The sequence below is a fragment of the Leucoraja erinacea genome, unplaced genomic scaffold, assembly GCF_028641065.1.
Source record: "Leucoraja erinacea ecotype New England unplaced genomic scaffold, Leri_hhj_1 Leri_1427S, whole genome shotgun sequence".
NCBI classification, from domain to species: Eukaryota; Metazoa; Chordata; class Chondrichthyes; order Rajiformes; family Rajidae; genus Leucoraja; species Leucoraja erinaceus.
This window is the reverse complement of record NW_026575701.1, coordinates 1-19643: the sequence shown is the minus strand read 5'-3', so window position 1 is coordinate 19643 and position 19643 is coordinate 1. Positions and strand designations below refer to the sequence as shown.

The 19643-nt window shown below is 52.2% G+C and overlaps 2 protein-coding genes across 4 annotated transcripts; one reads left to right on the top strand and one right to left on the bottom strand.

The window, feature by feature from the left end:
- The first annotated feature begins 223 nt into the window (after positions 1-223).
- Positions 224-8057, top strand: LOC129715816 (zinc finger protein 239-like). Of its 3 annotated transcripts, none has more exons than XM_055665682.1 (3): positions 224-291; positions 1345-1429; positions 3689-8057. In XM_055665682.1, the coding sequence occupies exon 3, from the start codon at positions 3811-3813 to the stop codon at positions 4561-4563; it is 753 nt and encodes a 250-aa protein (XP_055521657.1). In that variant the 5' UTR covers positions 224-291; positions 1345-1429; positions 3689-3810; the 3' UTR covers positions 4564-8057. The 3 variants fall into 3 exon arrangements, with proteins under 3 accessions (XP_055521657.1, XP_055521658.1, XP_055521659.1); XM_055665683.1 differs by lacking the exon at positions 224-291 and adding an exon at positions 431-575; XM_055665684.1 differs by lacking the exon at positions 224-291 and adding an exon at positions 502-520.
- Positions 8058-11170: 3113 nt separating this feature from the next.
- Positions 11171-19504, bottom strand: LOC129715815 (gastrula zinc finger protein XlCGF7.1-like). Its single transcript, XM_055665681.1, has 2 exons — positions 19378-19504; positions 11171-13318 (listed from the first exon to the last, which is right to left on the bottom strand). The coding sequence occupies exon 2, from the start codon at positions 13221-13223 to the stop codon at positions 12339-12341; it is 885 nt and encodes a 294-aa protein (XP_055521656.1). The 5' UTR covers positions 13224-13318; positions 19378-19504; the 3' UTR covers positions 11171-12338.
- Positions 19505-19643: the final 139 nt, after the last annotated feature.

Below are 19643 nucleotides of genomic sequence, written 5' to 3'. Positions count from 1 at the left end.
GGGTTGCGGGACCCGCTCCCATTGGCCGCTGGCGCTGCCCGTCAGTGGGGGGGAGGGAGGGGGCAGGATCTGGTCCTTTGTGACGTCGGGGCCGGCGGGTTGCGGGACCCGCTCCCATTGGCCGCTGGCGCTGCCCGTTAGTGGTGGGGAGGGAGGGGGCGGGACATAGTTCTTTGTGACGTCGGGGCCGGGGTGTATGCGGGACCTCCTGGCATTGGCCGCTGGCGCTGCCCGTCATTGAGAGGGGGCGGGACCTGCTCGCCGGTTACTTGACGACGGGACGTGGCTCAGGTGGGAACAATGGCCGCCGCCGCTCGGCCTCGCGTCATTACATCCGGCCCCTCCTCCCTTCCCGACGGCGAACCTGCGGCCGGTGACCCCGAGGAGCCGAAGCCGGAGCCCGAACCGTGCGGGATGTCAGCGGGATCTGGGCGCCCTCTGGTCCTCCGACTGTAGCGCCCCCTGAGGGCGGGAGGTCGCCTTTGTACATCCTATAGCGGAGCATGATAGACCACTCCTTGTAAATGCAATAGAAACCAAAGATCCTCTAGCGGAGCAAGATGGTCAACTCACACGTAAACGTGTAGTGCGGTCACGGGCGGATTCATGGGGGATTATAGAACCCATTTTAGCAACCAGCCGCCGCCATCTTTGCTTCCGCCTCCGTCCCGTATCTTCGCTTTGGTCTTTGACTTGAGCGCGGAGAGGGGGGGTGCGGCCCGGGGGAGGGGGGGGGGCCGGGAATTTGGGGGGGGGGGGGGGGGCCGACATTGGCCCGGGGGGGGGGGGGGGGGGGGGGGGGGGGGGGGGTGGAGGGGGGGGAGGGGGGGGGGGGGCGGGGGTGGTTGGGGGGGGGGGGGGGTGGGGTTGCGGGCCGGGGGCCTATGGGCGTTGCCCCCGGCCCGGGGGGGGGGGGGGGGTGCGGCCCGGGGTGAGGGGGGGTGTGCGGCCCGGGGTGAGGGGGGGGGGTGCCCGGGGGGTGGGGGGGGGTGCGGCGGGGATGAGGGGGGAGGGGGGGGTGGGGCGGCCCGGGGTGAGGGGGGGGGTGCGGCCCGGGGGGGGGGGTGTGCGCCCCGGGGTGAGGGGGGTGTGCGGCCAGGGGGGCAACGGGGGAGAGGGGGTGTGCGGACCGGGGGCGGCGAGGGAGTGCGGGGGGGAGAGTTGAAGGGTGGTATAGGGCCTTAAAGGGTGGTATAAGTGTGTGAAGTTTCGGGGAGGTTTGTGTTTGTTATATGATTATTTACATTTATATCACATTCCTGTAGGTGTGTTTATAAACATTTTATTCTTTAACAAGAATTAACAGAATTATGAACTAACAGAATTATGAATCTAACCCTATAGGGAGGTTTCACGGCAGTCGGGTCACGACCCATGACCCGTACTGTTGCTATGCTACACCAACTGGAGTACACGCGATGAACTGCAGGTAGGCACTTACCATTGTTTCCAGCGTAGCGGGCCCGTTAAAACCCGCTGAAATAGTAAATTTTTGCGCTGTAAATAATTATGGAAATCGGGATAAGCGTGTGAGACATTTAGCATACTTCAGATTTCCAAAAGTGAGTCATTGACGGTAGATAGTAACAAGAGCTGAAGGGACAACAACAGCCAGAGTGCTTGGCGAACATTGGCCGTTTGCTCACTGCATTTCATCAAGTAAGGCATTATTTGTGTTTTTACTTGATTCCTTTGGCATCTAAAAAGTGATAAATCTGGCTGTGTTTTTTTTTAATCGCCCATGGTTCTCGTGCGTTTTTACATACAAAATGAAAACGCATCTGAAGAATTTACAGCCAGATTTATCACTTCTGAGAATTTTTAGATACCAAAGGAATCAAGAAAAACACACATAATGCCTTGATGAAATGCAGTGAGCAAACGCGATAATTCCCAATATTTTCAATGTTTACCAAGCACTTTAGCTGCTGTAATCCCTTCAGTTCTCGCTTCTCTATACCTTCATTTCGCTTCACTTTTGGAACTCTAAAGTTGTGTACATGTCGCTCACACTTACCCCGACTCCCTCAATATTTTTCAGCGCAAAAATTCAACATTGTGGCGGTTTTTAACAGATAGGAACGTATGCGTTTCTAGCATTAATAAGATATACCGGAAGTGACAGATGTCTTCCAGTTGGATTTAGCAGCTCCGTGCGTCGAGCCCTATGACCCAGTGACCTTCCGTGCAACCCCCCTATATCACGCACAAAAACTGTTCCTCCGCAATGTTAATTACCCTGCGAATCAGGTCGGGTCGGGTAGGTTCCGGTTACTACAAAATCAACTCAAACGCTGCTTGTGAGCCATTTAAAAAGAAATGATTTAAAAACCATTAAAAAAGACAATTACCAAAGTCAAATTTTATTCTTGACAAGCATTAACATAAGTATGAACTGACAGAATTATGAATCTAACCCTATATCACACACACAAACTGTTGACCCGCAACATTGATTACACTGCGAGTCGGGTCGGGTCAGGTATGCTCCGGTTACTAAAATGGGCGGGGAAAAATGCCCAGGATCCCCTCTGTAACGTACTACACGTCAGCCTATTGCATTTTGCAGGAGCAAGCTATCTTTAGCTATAGGATCTTTGATAGAAACATAGAAAATAGGTGCAGCAGGAGGCCATTCGAGACAGCACCGCCATTCATTGTGATCATGGCTGATCGTCCCCAATCAATAACCCGTGCCTGCCTTCTCCCCATATCCCTTGACTCACTAGCCCCTAGAGCTCTATCTAACACTCTCTTAAATCCATCCAGTGACTTGGCCTTCACTGCCCACTGTGGCAGGGAATTCCACAAATTCACAACTTTCTGGGTGAAAAAGTATTTTCTCACCTCCCCTTTATTCTAAGGCTATGTGTCCCCTGGTTCTGTACTCGTCCAACATTGGGAACATTTTTCCTGTATCTAGCATGTACAGTCCTCCTATAATTTTATATGTTTCTACAAGATTCCCCCCCCCCCGTGTTTCAAGAGCGCACGGGGCCTGCGGGAGCACCAGCGGCTACATACCAGAGAAAATCCCTTTGAGTACGCTGAGTGGCATGGATGCCAATAGGTGCAGGAGTAGGCCATTCGGCCCTTTGAGCCAGCACCTATTCATTTGGACCATGGTTGATCATGCACAATCAGTGCCCCGTTCCTGCCTTCTCCCCATATCCCCTGACTCCGCTATCTTTAAGAGCCTTATCAAGCTCTCTCTTGAAAGTATCCAGAGATCCGGCCTCCATCGCCCTCTGAGGCAGAGAATTCCAGACTCTCTCTGTGAAAAAGGTTTCACCCGCATGTCCAGCCTGTGGCAGCAACGGTGAGCGTCCCTTCCTCTGCTCGTCCTGTGGTAAGGGCCTCACCCACCTTGACCACCTGCTGGAGCACCGGCAGGTCCTCATCGGCTAGTGCCCCCCTTCACCTGCCTGCTCTGTGGCAAGGCCTTTTCCTGCTCCTCCAGCCTGCTGGCACACTGCTACGTGGATTGGCGCTGTTTAGATAGACACAAAATGCTGGAAGGAATGGGTAACATTTCGGCCTTCCCCCTCACTCCCACCCCTCTCTCTCCCGTTCAGCCAGAAACCACCTCGACCCCCTCTCACACTCCCCCATCAAGCTCTAGTAAAGTTCACGCATTAGTGATGTCCTGTTTGCCAGCTTGTTGACACTCTGTGTTCCGCTCCTGCAGGGTTTAGAAGCCGTTGCTGTGGACGGACAGACGGGGACATGAGCGGCGATTGAGGGCGGCCAGGGTGCCGGTGAGCCCCCCCATCTGCTCGGTGTGCGGGCTGAGCTTCGGTGGAGGACCACATGACGGAGCACAACAATGAGAAGCGTTATGAGTGTGACGTGTGTGGCAAGGCCTGGCAGTACGCGAGTCACCTGGAGATCCACCGTCGGGTGCACACGGGAGAACGCCCCTTCGACTGCTTCCACTGCGGCAACAAGTTCAAGAGGGCGCAAGATCTGAAGAACCACCGGCGGGTGCATACGGGCGAGAAGCCCTATGGCTGCTCCACCTGCGGCAAGAGCTTTGCCCGGTTGTCGGGGCTGCGGGTGCACTGGCGGGTGCACACCAGTGAGCGGCCCTTCACCAGTGAGCAGCCCTTCACCAGTGAGCGGCCCTTCAACTGCTCCCACTGCGGCAAATACTTCCAGTCGTCGCAGGACCTGAAAGTGCACGGGTGCCTGTACAACGGAAAGCGGCCCTACACCTGCAGCGACTGCGGCAAGGGCTTCACCCGCACCGACAGGCTGCTGGAGCACCAGCACACCCACACCGGTGAGCGCCCCTTCACCTGCGCCCAGTGCGGCAAGGGCTACACCCGCTCCGACAGCCTGCTGGAGCACCAGCGCACCCACACCGGTGAGCACCCCTACACCTGCGCCCAGTGCGGCAAGGGCTACCACCGCTTACACAGGCTGCTGTCCCACCTGCGGGTGCACGCCGGCGACTGTGCCTTACCCAGCCCGGTGTGTCGAGCGCGCATTGCCATTGCCTCCCATGCCCTGTCTCACCAGCACGTGCACACCAGTGGCCAGCCCGACGACAGCCTGCGGTGAGGCGTTTGACAGCTCGCGGGGGTTGCGGGCCCATGCCAGTGACCAGCTCCTCCCACTGCGGCAAGCGTTTCAAAAGAGCACGGGGGCTGCGGGAGCACCAGCGGATACACAGCAGAGAGGGACACATTGAGTGCCCTGATTGTGGCATGGGTTTCACCCGCATGTCCAGCCTGTAGCAGCACCGGCGTATCCACAGTGGTGAGCGTCTCTCCCTGCTGTGGATAGGGGCTGTTTTAGCTCTGCATTCAACACCCTTGTGCCAGAGCTACGACACTCCAAACTTTCCAAGTTGACTGTGCCTGAACCCCTCCGTCGGTAGATCACCAGCTTGCTGACAAACAGGAAGCAGCATGTGAGGCTGGGAAAGCACATCCCTCAGCATAGGAGCACCGCAAGGCTGCGTACCCTCCCCTCCCCTCTACTCTCTCTACGCCAATGACTGCACCTCCACTGACTCCTCTGTCAAGCTTCAAGTTTGCGGACGACACAACCCTGATCGGACTGATCCAGAATGGGGAGGAAGCTGCCTACAGACAGGAAGTAACACACTGCTGGCCTGGTGCCATCAAAACAACCGGGAGCTCTGCTCTTGAGACAGTGTAGTTGTTTGTAGACTTTAGGAGAGCTCCTCTTCCACTCACCCCACTCATTATCACCAACAGTCACACAGTCACATCTGTGGAGTATTTTAAGTTCCTACGGACCATCATCTCCAAGGACAATTGGGGGGCGACCATCGATTTACAGTCAAAAAGGCACAACAGAGGATGTACTTTCTGCGGCAGCTGAGGAAGCACAATCTGCCACAGGCAATAATGGTCCAATTCTATACGGCCATCATAGAGTCTGTCCTCACCTTCTCCATCACGGTCTGGTTTGGCTCAGCCACCAAGCACGACATCCAGAGGCTGCAGCGAATCGTACGATCAGCTGAGAAGGGTATTGGCTGCAACCATCCCTCCATTGACCAACTGTACGCTGCAAGGGCCAGGAAGCGAGCGGGTAAGATCATTTCTGACCCCTCTCACCCTGGCCACAAATTATTTGAAGCACTTCCCTCTGGAAGGCAACTCCGGACTGTCGAAGCTGCCACAGCCAGACATAAAAACAGCTTTTATCCACGAGCAGTAGCTCTACTCAATAACCAACAATCTGTAGCCTCCTTTTGCTCTGGTATTTTATTTAATTGACATGTTTAATCGATAATGTTTTGTTATTAATATTTTTTATGTCATTCCTAGCTGTCACTGTATGTCATGTCACTTGCGGTTGGAGCACCGAGGCAAATTCCTTGTATGTGAATACTTGGCCAATAAACATATTCATTCATTCATTTCAAATGCTGGAAAAAATGGGTAACGTTTTGGGTCGAGACCCTCTGCAGTCTTGATCGGAAAAGTCACCCATTCCTTCTCTCCAGAGGTGCTTCCTGAGTTACACCAGCATCTTGTGTCTGTTTTTGCATCTGCAATTCCTTGTTTTTAATCTATTCTGATGAACCATCTCTGCACCTTCCCCAAAGCCTCCACATCAGTCCTGTAATGGAGTGACCAGAACTGCATGCAATACTCTAAATGCTACCTGACCATTGTCCTTTAAAGCTTCACATATACATTAATCACATCTGATCTCACTCCCTTTTATCTCCTTATTTTCTCTCGCCTCCGTCACTTCACTCATCTGCCAATCACCCCGCCATCTGTTGACAGTGTCAGTCTGAAGGATCCCGACCCAAACTGTCATCTATCCATGTTCTCCACAGATGCTGCCTGACCCACTGAGTCAGTCCAGTACTCTGTGAAATGTCACCTATCCATTTTCTCCACGGTTGCTGCCTGACCCGCTGAGTCACTCCAGTACTCTGTGAAACGTCACCTATCCATTTTCTCCATGGATGCTGCCTGACCGACCGAGCTACTGCAGGACTTCGTGTTAGAGTCAAGTAGTACAGTGTGGAAACAAGGGCTATTGCTCGTTTACCCACTGGAGCCAAGTTGTATTTCAATGAAATAAATGTCTTTTTTAAGCAAAAATTAAAAAATACAGATTGGCCCCCAAATAATCAGTGTCAACCGGGCAGCTCCACCAGCACTGGCTGCCTCGCCAACAGTCTGTCCCTTCTGTTTTTAATTTGTTAAGTATGTTTCAAAAGTATGTTGTAGAGTTTCTAGGTTTGTTTTAGAAACATAGAAACATAGAAATTAGGTGCAGGAGTAGGCATTCGGCCCTTCGAGCCTGCACCGCCATTCAATATGATCATGGCTGATCATCCAACTCAGTATCCCGTACCTGCCTTCTCTCCATACCCTCTGATCCCCTTAGCCACAAGGGCCACATCTAACTCCCTCTTAAATATAGCCAATGAACTGGCCTCGACTACCCTCTGCGGCAGAGAGTTCCAGAGATTCAGCACTCTCTGTGTGAAAAAAGTTCTTCTCATCTCGGTTTTAAAGGATTTCCCCCTTATCCTTAAGCTGTGACCCCTTGTCCTGGACTTCCCCAACATCGGGAGCAATCTTCCTGCATCTAGCCTGTCCAACCCCTTAAGAATTTTGTACGTTTCTATAAGATCCCCTCTCAATCTCCTAAATTCTAGAGAGTATAAACCAAGTCTATCCAGTCTTTCTTCATAAGACAGTCCTGACATCCCAGGAATCAGTCTGGTGAACCTTCTCCGCACTCCCTCTATGGCAATAATGTCCTTCCTCAGATTTGGAGACCTAAACTGTATGCAATACTCCAGGTGTGGTCTCACCAAGACCCTGTACAACTGCAGTAGAACCTCCCTGCTCCTATACTCAAATCCTTTTATGTGGGGATTGGGAGGGGGGGGGATGGGTGAATTGGGGAAACTTTTATTCAGTTACTTACCTCGATGGAGAAGCAATTTTTCTCCTTTCCCGAGGATCGTCCGTGAGGAGCTTCAATAGTGAAGCCTTCTCCCCATATCCCTTGATTCCACTAGCCCCATAGAGCTCTATCTAATGCTCGCTTACATCCATCCCGTGATTTGGCCTCCACTGCCCTCTGTGGCAGGGAATTCCACAAATTCACAACTCTGCAGCGTGAAAAAGTTTTTTTCTCACCTCAGTCTTAAATGGCCTCCCCTTTATTGTAAGACTGTGGCCCCTGGTTCTGGACTCGCCCAACATTGGGAACATTTTTCCTGCATCTAGCTTGTCCAGTCCTTTTATCTATATTACTAAAAGTCTGATCTTGACCGCTTTTGGCCTACTGTGCTGTGATTTCCAAGAGAACGCCGCCACCTACGGCCGTCATTTTTGGCCACCTCGATCAAAGGTGCCTTCCTGGACCAGAGTATTGTTCCCATCGATGAAAAATCAGAGAGAAATTAATGTTTTTAAAATAAATCACCATTCTCTCTGCTGCCCCTGCTAGAGGGAGGGGGAGGGACTATAAAACCAGGAAGTGGTGTGCCTCACTCAGTCTCTTCAAGATGGAGGTCACTCTCTCTCTCCCCCTCTCTCTCTCTCTCTCCCCCCCCCCTCTCTCTCCCCCTCTCTCTCTCCCCCCCTCTCCTCCCCTCTCTCTCTCTCTCTCTCTCTCTCTCCCTTTCTCTCTCTCTCTCTCTCTCTCTCTCTCTCTCTCTCTCTCTCTCCCTCCCCCTCTCTCTCTCCCCCCCCCCCCCTCTCTCCCTCCCCCTCTGTCCCCTCCCCCCCCCCCCCCCCCGCCCCGTCTTTTCTTCCCCCCCCCCTCTCCCTCCTCCCCCCCTCCCCTCCCCCCCTCCCTCTCTCCCCCCTCCCTCTCCTCCCCCCCCCACGCTCATCTAATATCGGTCCCAGCATCCGCTTGTCCCCCCTCCCCCCTCCCCCCCCCTCCCCCTCCCCCCCTCCTCCCCCCCTCCCCCCCCCTCTCTCCCCCCCTCTCCTCTCCCCCCCTCCTCCCTCCCCCTCTCCCCCCCCCTCCCCCTCCTCCCTCTCCTCTCTCACTCCCTCTCCCCCTCCTCCCCCCCCCCCCCCCTCTCCCCCCCCCCCCCCCCCCCTCTCCCCTCCCCCCCCTCCCCCCCCCCCTCTCCCTCTCCCCCTCCCTCTCCTCTCCTCCCCCTCTCCTCTCCCCCCCTCCCTCCCTCCCCTCTCCTCTCCTCCTCTCCTCCCCCTCCCTTCTCCCCCTTTCTCCCCCTCCTCCTCTCCATCCGCTCCCCCACCGTCCCTCTCCTAAACCCCCCCACCTCCACCCACCCCACCCCTACCCTCTTCCCTTCCCCTTCCGGCTCCCCTCACCTCACCCCCCTCAGCACTCTTTCCGCTCCCCCACCCTCCCTCCTCTAAACCCCCTCCCCTCCACACCCCCTTCCCTCCCCCCCCCTCTCAGCACCCCTCTCTCTCTCTCCCCCTCACCCTCTCTCTCTCTCTCCTCCCCCCCCCTCCCTCTTCTCCTCCTCTCCACTCCCCTCTCCCTCTTGCCCCTCTCTCTGTGTCTCTGTCTCTGCCCCTCTCTCTCTCTGCCCTCACTCTCCCCCCCCCCCCCCCCCCCCTCTCTAGATGTGACTGCAAGTTGGGGGCTATGCGCCAGTAGATAGGGAGGTTATGGGGTAAAAGGAGCAAATTAATAATATGAATATAATATCAAGGGTGGTAATTAGCGTGAGTGCGGGGGGGGTATGTTAGTGTGTGTGACGCTGCATGCAGCCTGCCCCCCCACAACCGCATGTTGGGGGAACAGACCCAACGGGTCTGCACTTGGTCTTGTAATTTTATATGTTTCTATAAGAAACCCCCTCATCCTTCTAAACTCCAGCGAATACAAGTGAAATTGTATTTTATGTGGCTATGTGTCATTGCTTTTTACTTAGTATTGCTGTATGGGAAGTCAAATATCACTGTACTGTAATTTATACATGTGACAATAAACTTGATAAGCTTTCCTCTATATCTACATTGATTTATCTATACTATTATAAACCTCTAATCTTGTCCACTTCCGGTTTTTAAAAATTTGTGCAAAAATGGTAACCTACATCGCTAGGATGTTTTTGCCACCTTACTCACCGTTCTCCGCTCCAAGCGCAACATGTTTTGTTCTGATCGGTGAAGTATTAGAAAAGTTATGATTGTTTAAAAAAATCATGAGATCAGCAGATTGGTCTTCTCACCTGTTAGTCACCATGAAGGTATCGCCCCTTTCGGAACCCACGGAGAATAAATTCCCGGAGGCGGGGCTGAGCCCGTGAGCAACATGCGGGCAGAGAGCCTCTTAGTAGCGTCAGCAGCTGATGCGTGAGGCTGAAGGTGCGGTGTGAGCAGCATGCGAGATGCGTCTGCTGCAACCGCCTCCCCATTCCCTCACCCCCATTCCACCTCTCCCCCCTCAACAACCTACCCCACCCCTTTCCCCATGCCCCCCTGGACTGGGAATGGACAGACGACGTTTTGAGTCAGAACCCTTGTTAAGATTGATTAGAGAGGGTCGGGGGAGGAAGCTGGAAAAGAGAGATGGGGTCTGACAAAGCCTGGAAAGTGATAGGTGGACACAAAATGCTGGAGTAACTCAGCGGTACAGGCATCATCTCTAGAGTGAAGGAACGGGTGATGTTTCACGTTGAGACCCTTCTTCAGAAGTGATAGTTGGTTATAGGTGAGAGACACAAGAAACTGCAGATGCTGGAATCTTGCATCGAACACAATTTCGTTAGATGCACTGAATCTCTTGCCCAGTGTGTGGGAATGGAGGACCAGAGGACATGGGTTCAAGGTAAAGGGGAAAAGATTTAATAGGAATTTGAGGGGTAACTTTTTCACACAGGATGGTGGGTGTATTGAAGAAGCTGCCGGAGGTGGTAGTTGAAGCTGGGACTATCCAAACGCATAAGAAACGGTTAGACAAGTACATGGACAGGACATGTTTGGAGGGATATGGACCAAACACAGGTAGGCGGGACTCATGTAGCCAGCACATCTTGGTCGGTGTGGGCAAGTTGGGCTGAAGGGCCTGCATCCACACTGTATAACTGTGACACAAAGTGCTGCAGTAACTCAGCGGGTCAGGCTGCATCTGTGGAAAACATGGATGAGTGACGTTTCACAGAGTGCTGGAGTAACTCAGCGGGTCAGGCAGCAGCTCTGGAGAGAAGGAGTGGGTGACGTTTCGGGTCGAGACTGAAGTCTTGACCCGAAATGTTATAAATTTCGTCCAGCATTTTGTGTCTACCTAAACATTGCCTATCCACGTGGCGGTGTGCCAGCAGGCTGAAGGAGTGGACAAAGGTCTTGCCACAGAGCGGGCAGGTGAAGGGGCGCTGGCCAGTGTGGACTCGCCGTTACTCCAGCAGATGGTCAAGGTGGGTGAAGCACTTACCACAGGATGGGCAGGGGAAAGCTCACTGCTGTGGGTATTAAAAAGGGCATCAATAATACCGGTGTCCAAGAAGAGCAAGGTGACTATCGACCAGTGGCACTAACGTCTGTGGTGATGACGTGCTTTGAGGCTGGTCATGGCGCAAATCAACTCCTACCTCGACAAAAACCTGGACCCACTGCAATTCGCTTACCGCCACAACGGTGGATCAATGGTGGATACGATCTCACTGGCTCTCCACCCCGCTCTGGACCACTTGGACAACAAAAACTCATATGTCAGGCTGTTAATCACTGACTACCGCTCGGCATTTAATACCATCATCCCCTCCAAGCTGGTTACCAAGCTCTCAGATCTGGGTCTCTGCGCATCCCTCTGCAATTGGATCCTCGACTTCCTCATTCACAGACCACAGTCTGTCCGTATTGGTGGAAATGTGTCAATCAGCACCGGAGCACCTCAAGGCTGCGTGCTCAGCCCCCTGCTGTACTCACTCTATACTCATGACTGCATAGCCGGACATAGTGCGAACTCCATCATCAAGTTCGCCAACGACACCACTGTTGTGGGACATATCACTGATGGGGACGAGTCAGAGTATAGAAGTGAGATCGACCGATTGACCAAGTGGTGCCAGCACAATAACCTGGCTCCCTACACCAGCAAGACCAAACCAAGGAACTAATTGTGGACTTCGGAAGGGGTAGGATGGGGAACCACAATCCCATTAATATCAACAAAGTCGATGGTGGATAGGGTCAAGAACTTCAAATTCCTGCGGGTACATATTTCCGAAGATCTCTCCTAGTCCCAGAACACTGATACAATCATAAAGAAAGCACATCAGCGCTTCTACTTCCTGAGAAGATTATGGTGAGTCGGTATGTCAAGGAGGACTCTCTAGAACTTCTACAGGTGCACAGTGGAGAACATGCTGACCGGTTGCATCGTGGCTTGGTTCGGCAACCTGATTGTCCAGGATCGGAAAAGGCTGCAAAAAGTTGTGGCCACTGCCCAGTCCATCATCGGCTCTGACCTCCCTACCATCGTGGGGATCTATCGCAGGCGCTGCCTCAAAAAGGCTGGCAGCATCATCAAGGACCCACACCATCCCGGCCACACGCTCATCTCTCCGCTACCTTCAGGTAGGTACAGGAGCCTGAAATCTGCAACATCCAGGTTCAGGAACAGCTTCTTCCCCACAGCCATATTAAACACAACTTCAAACAAACTATGAACTATAACAGTCTATTGCACTTTATCTGTTTATTTATGTGTGTCTTTATATATTCTATGGTATATGGTCACTCTGATCTGTATTTATGCCTAAAATATTGTTATGCTGCAGCAAGCAAGAATTTCATTGTCCTATCTGGGACGCGTGACAATAAACTCTCTTGACTTGACTTGTATGGCAGTGCTGCCAAGGGCTGGATTTGCGGGCGGAACCCTTGCCACACTCAGCGCACACAAAGGGTCTCTCTCTGATGTGTATCCACTGGTGCTCCTGCAGTCACTGTGCGTTCTTGAAACGCTTGTCGCAGTGGGATCAGGCGCTCGCTGGCATGGGTCCGCCAGTGCTGCCGCAAACCCCGCGAGCTGTCAAACACCTCACTGCAGTACGGGCAGTCGTAGGGCTGGCCACTGGTGTGCACGCGCTGGTGAGACAGGGCGTGGGAGTCCATGGCAAAGAGCTCTCCACACACTGGGTTGGGGATGGGGCGCTCACAGTCGTGCACCCGCTGGTGGGACAGCAGGTTGTTGGAGCGGGTGAAGCCCTTGCCGCACTGGGCGCAGGTGAAGGGGCGCTCGCCGGTGTGGGTGTGCCGGTGCTCCAGCAGGCTGTTGGAACGGGTGAAGCTCTTGCCGCAGTCGCTGCAGGTGTAGGGCCGCTCCCCGGTGTGCACACGCCTGTGCACCTTCAGTTCTGGCAACGATGTGAAGCCTTTGCCGCAGTTAGAGCAGGTGAAGGGCCGCTCACTGCTGTGCACCCGCCGGTGCTGCCATAGCCCTGACAACCGGGCAAACCTCATGCCGCAAGTGGAGCAACCATAGGGCTTCTCGCCTGTGTGCACCTGCCGATGGGCCTTCAGGACCTGCGCTGTCTTGAAGCTCTTGCCGCAGATGGAGCAGCCGAATGGCCTTTCGCCAGAGTGGACGCGTTTGTGCCGCCTCAGGGTCCCGTAGCAGGCGAAGTTCTTGCCGCACTCTGAGCAGTCGAAGGGGCGTTCTCCCGTGTGCACCCGCCGGTGGGCCTCCAGCCGGCTCGGGTGCTGCCAGGCCTTGCCACACACATCGCACTCATAAAGCTTTTCCTTGTTGTGCCCCGTCATGTGGTCCTCCATCGAAGCTCAGCCCGCACAACGAGCAGGTGGGGGGGGGGTGCTCACCGGCACCCTGGCCGCCCTCAATGGCCGCTCACTTCCCCGCCTCCTAAACCCTGCAGGAGGGGAACACAGAGGGTCAACAAGCTGGCAAACAGGACATTATTAACGCGTGAACATTACTAGTGCTTGTAGCGAGGAGGGGGAGGGGGTGAGAGTGGGAGGAGAAGTGAGGGAAGGAGGGGAGGGGGAGAGGAGAGGTGGTGAGGAGGCAAGTGGGGAACGGGGGGCCGCACTGACCTGGGGCATCGAGCATCCAGGCACCGTGTTGAGCCGCCCGCCTACACATCCACCAGCCAGCTGCCCTGTGCCGTGATGCCTGCCACACGCACGCCACGCACAACCGGTACCCTGATGTCACCCCAATCCGATGATTGGCGCTGAGTCACATGGGGGTGGCGGCATGCACCATGGGAAGAAGAATCCAGTGACGGGCAGCGCCAGTGGCCAATGGGAGAGAGTCCCGCCCTCTACGACGAGTAGAGCCAGTGGCCCCGGCCCCGACATCACCAAGGATCAGGTAGCTACTCCTTGCATAGACCAATCAGAGCCGCAACACCGCCCCCGCCGCAGGTGACCACATCCTATAGGTCGAGCCGTAGACACGCCCCTCAGACAGACACTGCCCTCCGCCAATTGTTGTCACCCATCCCACCCTAGCAACGGTTACCAATGCGCGGGCGGCCCCGCCCCCGCAGCTCCTACGCCACGTGGTGGTGGGGGTGGGGGGGGGAGGGGAAACAATCACAGCAGTTGCAGAGGTTGCAAACCTGAGATAAAACCTCAAGGGGCGGGGTGTGGGGGTGGGAGCAGATTAAAAAAAGCAGTAACTCAGCGGGACGGGAAGCATCTCTGGAGAGAAGGAATAGCCGATGTTTCGAGGTTGAGACCCTTCCTCAGACTGAGAGTGGCAGGAGAGATATAGATGGTGATGTGGAGTGACATAGAAACATAGACAATAGGTGCAGTAGGCCATTCGGCCCTTCAACCCAGCACCGACATTCAATACGATCACGACTGATCATGCACAATCAGTACCCCGTTCCTGTATCCCTTCATTCCGTCAGCCCTAACAGCTAAATCTAGCTCTTTCTTGAAAACATCCAGTGAATTGTCCTCTGGTGCCTTTTGAGAATTCCACAGATTCACAACTCTCTGGGTGAACATTTATTTCCTCTGTATGGCATCCTCCTTATTCTTAAACTGTGGCCCCTGGTTCTGGACTCTCACAACATCTGGAACATGTTTCATGTCTCTAGCGTATCCAATCTCTTAATAATCTTATATGTTTCAATAAGATCTTTCATCCTTCTAAACCAGGTTGAGTGAATGGGCAGATGCGTGGCAGATGCAGTATAATATAGATAAATGTGAGGTTATCCACTTTGGCGGCAAAAATAAGGGGGCAGATTATTATCTCAATGGGTTTAGGCTAGGTAAGGGGGAGGTGCAGCGAGACCTGGTGTTCTTGTACACCGGTCACTGAAAGTTGGCATGCAGGTACAGCAGGCAGTGAAGAAAGCTAATGGAATGTTAGCCTTCATAACAAGAGGATTTCAGTAGAGGATCAAAGACGTACTGCAGTTGTATAGGGTTGTAAGACCACATCTGGAGTATTAAACTAGAACGGTTAGGGGAGGGACTCAAATAGAGAAAGCTAGTTGACAGTGTGTGAGGCAGGAGGCAGAGAAGGGAAGCATTCAGGCCCAACATGTAGGGGGGAAAGAAGAAAAAAATAATAAACAGAGAATAAGAGGTGGTGGGGTTGTTAAATTTGGGAGCAGAGAGACAGAGGGGTGTAAAATTAGGGTAGAAGGTAGCAAGGTGAAAAGTAAAAGTGGCAGGCAGACAAATCCAGGGCAAAAATCAAAAAAGGGCAACTTTTCAACATAATTGTATATAAGGGGTAAGAGCATTGTAAAAACAAGCCCGAAGGCTTTGTGTCTCAATGCAAGGAGCATTCGTAATAAGGTGGATGAGTTGAATGTGCAAATAGCTATTAATGATGATGATATAGTTGGGATCACGGAGACATGGCTCCAGGGTGACCAAGGCTGGGAGCTCAACATCCAGGGATATTCCATATTCAGGGGGGATAGACAGAAAGGAAAAGGAGGTGGGGTAGCGTTGCTGGTTAGAGAGGAGATTAACGCAATGGAAAGGAAGGACATTAGCTTGGAGGATGTGGAATCGATATGGGTAGAGCTGCGAAAAACTAAGGGGCAGGAAACACTAGTGGGTGTTGTGTACAGGCCACCAAACAGTAGTAGTGGAGTTGGGGATGGCATCAAACAGGAAATTAGAAATGCGTGCAACAAAGGTAAAACAATTATAATGGGTGACTTCAATCCACATATAGATTGGGTGAATCAAATTGGCAGGGGTGCTGAGGAAGAGGATTTCTTGGAATGTATGCGGGATAGTTTTCTAAACCAACATGTTGAGGAACCACGAGAGAGCAGGCTATTCTAGACTGGGTATTGAGTAATGAGGAAGGGTTAGTTAGCAGTTTTGTTGTGTGTGGCCCCTTGGGCAAGAGTGACCATAATATTGTTGAGTTCTTCATTAGGATGGAGAGTGACATTATTAATTCAGAAACAAGGGTTCTGAACTTAAGGAAAGGTAACTTTGAGGGTATGAGATGTGAATTGGCCAAGATTGACTGGCAATTGATTCTTAAAAGGTTGACGGTGGATATGCAATGGAAGGCATCTAAAGACTGCATGGATGAACTACAACAATTGTTCATCCCAGTTTGGCAAAATAATAAATCAGGGAAGGTAGTGCATCCGTGGATAACAAGGGAAATCAGGGATAGTAACAAAACAAAAGATGAAGTGTACAAATTAGCCAGAAAAACCAGCCTACCAGAGGACTGGGGGAAATTCAGTGTCCAGCAGAGGACAAAGGGCTTAATTAGGAAAGGGAAAATAGATTATGAAAGAAAACTGTCAGGAAACATAAAAACTGACTGCAAACGTTTTTATAGATATGGGAAGAGAAAGAGATTAGTTAAAACAAATGTAGGTCCCTTTGCGTCAGAAACAGGTGAATTGATCATGGGGAACAAGAACATGGCAGACCAATTGAATAACTACTTTGGTTCCGTCTTCACTAAGGAAGACATAAATAATCCGCAAGAAATAGCAGGGGGACGCGGGTCAAATGAGATGGAGGAACTGAGTGAAATCCAGGTTAGCCGGGAAGTGGTGTTAGGTAAATTGAATGGATTAAAGGCCGATAAATCCCCAGGGCCGGTTCGGCTGCATCCCAGAGTACTTAAGCAAGTAGCCCCAGAAATAGTGGATGCATTAGTGATAATTTTTCAAAACTCTTTAGGTTCTGGAGTTGTTCCTGAGGTAGCTAATGTAACCCCACTTTTTAAAAAGGGAGGGAGAGAGAAAACGGGGAATTACAGACCGGTTAGTCTAACATCGGTAGTGGGGAAACTGCTAGAGTCAGTTATTAAAGATGGGATAGCAGCACATTTGGAAAGAGGTGAAATCATTGGACAAAGAAGGAGGTACGGGATACATTGGACAAAGTCAGCATGGATTTATTTACGAAAGGTAAATCATGTCTGACGAATCTCACAGAATTTTTCGAGGATGTAACTAGTAGAGTGTATAAGGGAGAACCAGTGGATGTGTTATATCTGGACTTTCAGAAGGTCCCACATAAGAGATTAGTATACAAACTTAAAGCACACGGTATTGGGGGTTCAGTATTGATGTGGATAGAGAACTGGCTAGCAAACAGGATGCAAAGAGTAGGAGTAAACGGGTCCTTTTCAGAATGGCAGGGAGTGACTAGTGGGGTACCGCAAGGCTCAGTGCTCTGACCCCAGCTATTTTACAATGTATATTAATGATTTGGACGAGGGAATTGAATGCAACATTTCCAAGTTTGCGGATGACACGAAGCTGGGGGGCAGTGTTAGCTGTGAGCAGGATGCTAGGAGGCTGCAAGGTGACTTCGATAGGCTGGGTGAGTGGGCAAATGCATGGCAGATGCAGTATGATGTGGATAAATGTGAGGTTATCCACTTTGGTGGCAAAAACAGGAAAGTAGACTATTATCTAAATGGTGGCCGATTAGGAAAAGGGGAGATGCAACGAGACCTGGGTCACGGTCACATTGAAAGTAGGCAGGTTACACAAAAAAGCTGGAGAAACATTGAAAGTAGGCATGCAGGTGCAGTAGGCAGTGAAAAAAGCGAATGGTATGTTAGCATTCATAGCAAAAGGATTTGAGTATAGGAGCAGGGAGGTTCTACTGCAGTTGTACAGGGTATTGGTGAGACCACCCCTGGAATATTGTGTACAGTTTTGGTCTCCAAATCCATTCTTGCCTTAGAGGGAGTTCAGAGAAGGTTCACCAGACTGATTCCTGGGATGGCAGGACTTTCATATGAAGAAAGACTGGATAGACTTGGCTTGTACTTGCTAGAATTTAGAAGATGGAGGGGGGATCTTATAGAAACTTACAAAATTCTTAGGGGCTTGGACAGGCTAGATGCAGGAAGATTGTTCCCGATGTTGTGGAAGTCCTGGACAAGGGGTCACAGTTTAAGGATAACGGGGAAATCCTTTAGGACCGAGATGAGAAAAACATTTTCCACACAAGAGAGTGGTGAGGCTCGGGAACTCTCTGCCACAGAAGGTAGTTGAGGCCAGTTCATTGGCTATATTTAAGAGGGAGTTAGATGTGGCCCTTGTGGCCAAATGGGATAAGGGGGTACGTTGAGAAGGCAGGTAAAGGATACTGAGTTGGATGATCAGCCTTGATCATATTGAATGGCGGTGCAGGCTCGAAGGGCCGACTGGCCTACTCCTGCACATATTTTCTATGTTTCTATGTATTGTGTACAGTTTTGGTCTCCTAATTTGAGGGAGGTTATCCTTATGATTGAGGCAGAGCAGCGTATGTTCACGAGATTGATCCCTGGGATGGCGGGGGTCATATGAGGAAATATTGAAAAGACTAGGCTTGTATTCACTGGAGTTTAGAAGGATGGGGGATCTTATAGAAACATATAACATTATAAAAGGACTGGACAAACTAGATGCAGGGAAAATGTCCCCAAGGTTGGGCGAGTCCAGAACCAGGGGCCACACACTTAGAATAAAGGGTAGGATATTTTCTCACCCAAGAATGAGGGGAGAAAAAACCTTTTCACCCAGCGAGTTGTGGTTTTGTGGAATTCCCTGCCACAGAGGGCAGTGGAGGCCAAGTCTGGATGGATGTAAGAGAGAGTTAGATAGAGCTCTAGGGGCTAGTGGAGACAAGGGATATGGGGAGAAGGCAGGCACGGGTTATTGATAGGGGACGATCAGCCATGGTCACAATGAATGTCGGTGCTGGCTCGAAGGGCCGAATGGCCTCCTCCTGCACCTGTTGTCTATGTTCTAGGCTCCAGAGGGCCATTGACAACGCCCAGAGGATTGTCGGCTGCCCTCTCCTTACCTTGGAGGACTTACACAGTTCCCGCTGCACCAAAAAATCCCAGAATATCATAAAGGACATTTCCCACCCCGGACACTCCCTGTTTGAACTGTTGCCGTCAGGCAGACGGTACAGATCTACAAGGACAAGGACAAATAGACTAAAAAACAGTTTTTACCCCACTGCTATAAAAGCACTAAATGTAGCCGCCAAGGAACGCAGGGGCGATACAGACTAAGGGACTGTGGTAACTGTGGAATCGACAGAAGGATGGAGGGTTGGGTGTGTATGCGTGCTTTGTCCGTGATATTTATTTAGTTGTTTATCTTTAATATTTTACCTTGTATGTATCATTAGCTTTTAGAAATGTTTGAATGCTGCACTGACTGGCTGACATTTTAAATTTCGTTGTACATGGTTCATGTTACAATGACAATAAAGAAACTATTCTATTCTATTCTATGTTTCTATTAGACTGGGGTGGCTGCAGACAGAGAAACAATGACGCTGCGCCGCGGCCTCCCGCCGCCAGGAGGCGCTGCAGACGGAGGACCAGAGGGCGCCCAGACATCTGACATCCATCGCCTCTGGTCGCCCTCAGGAAGGGAGGAGGGGGAGAGGAGAGGACGCGGGGCCGAGCGGCGGCGGCGGCGGCGGCTGCTGTTCCCACCTGATCTCCCGGCGATGGCAGTACGGCTCCTCCCGTCGACCCGCCACGACACAGCGGCCCCGCCTCACGTGACCGGCCACCAGGTCCCGCCTCCTCCCTCCCCCACACTGACGGGCAGCGCCAGCGGCCAATGGGAGCGGGTCCCGGATCCCCCCGCCCCCGACGTCACAATCGTCCATCCCCCCGCCCCCGACGTCACAATCGTCCAGGTCCCGCCCCCTCGTTGCGTCCGATCCGCGTCCCCCGCTGTTGAGCGCGTCCTATAG

What these genes read in the sequence shown, in the direction of transcription:
- LOC129715816 (XM_055665682.1), top strand. Translation starts at nt 3,811, where the DNA reads ATGACGGAGCACAACAATGAGAAGCGTTATGAGTGTGACGTGTGTGGC.
- LOC129715815 (XM_055665681.1), bottom strand. Translation starts at nt 13,223, where the DNA reads ATGGAGGACCACATGACGGGGCACAACAAGGAAAAGCTTTATGAGTGC.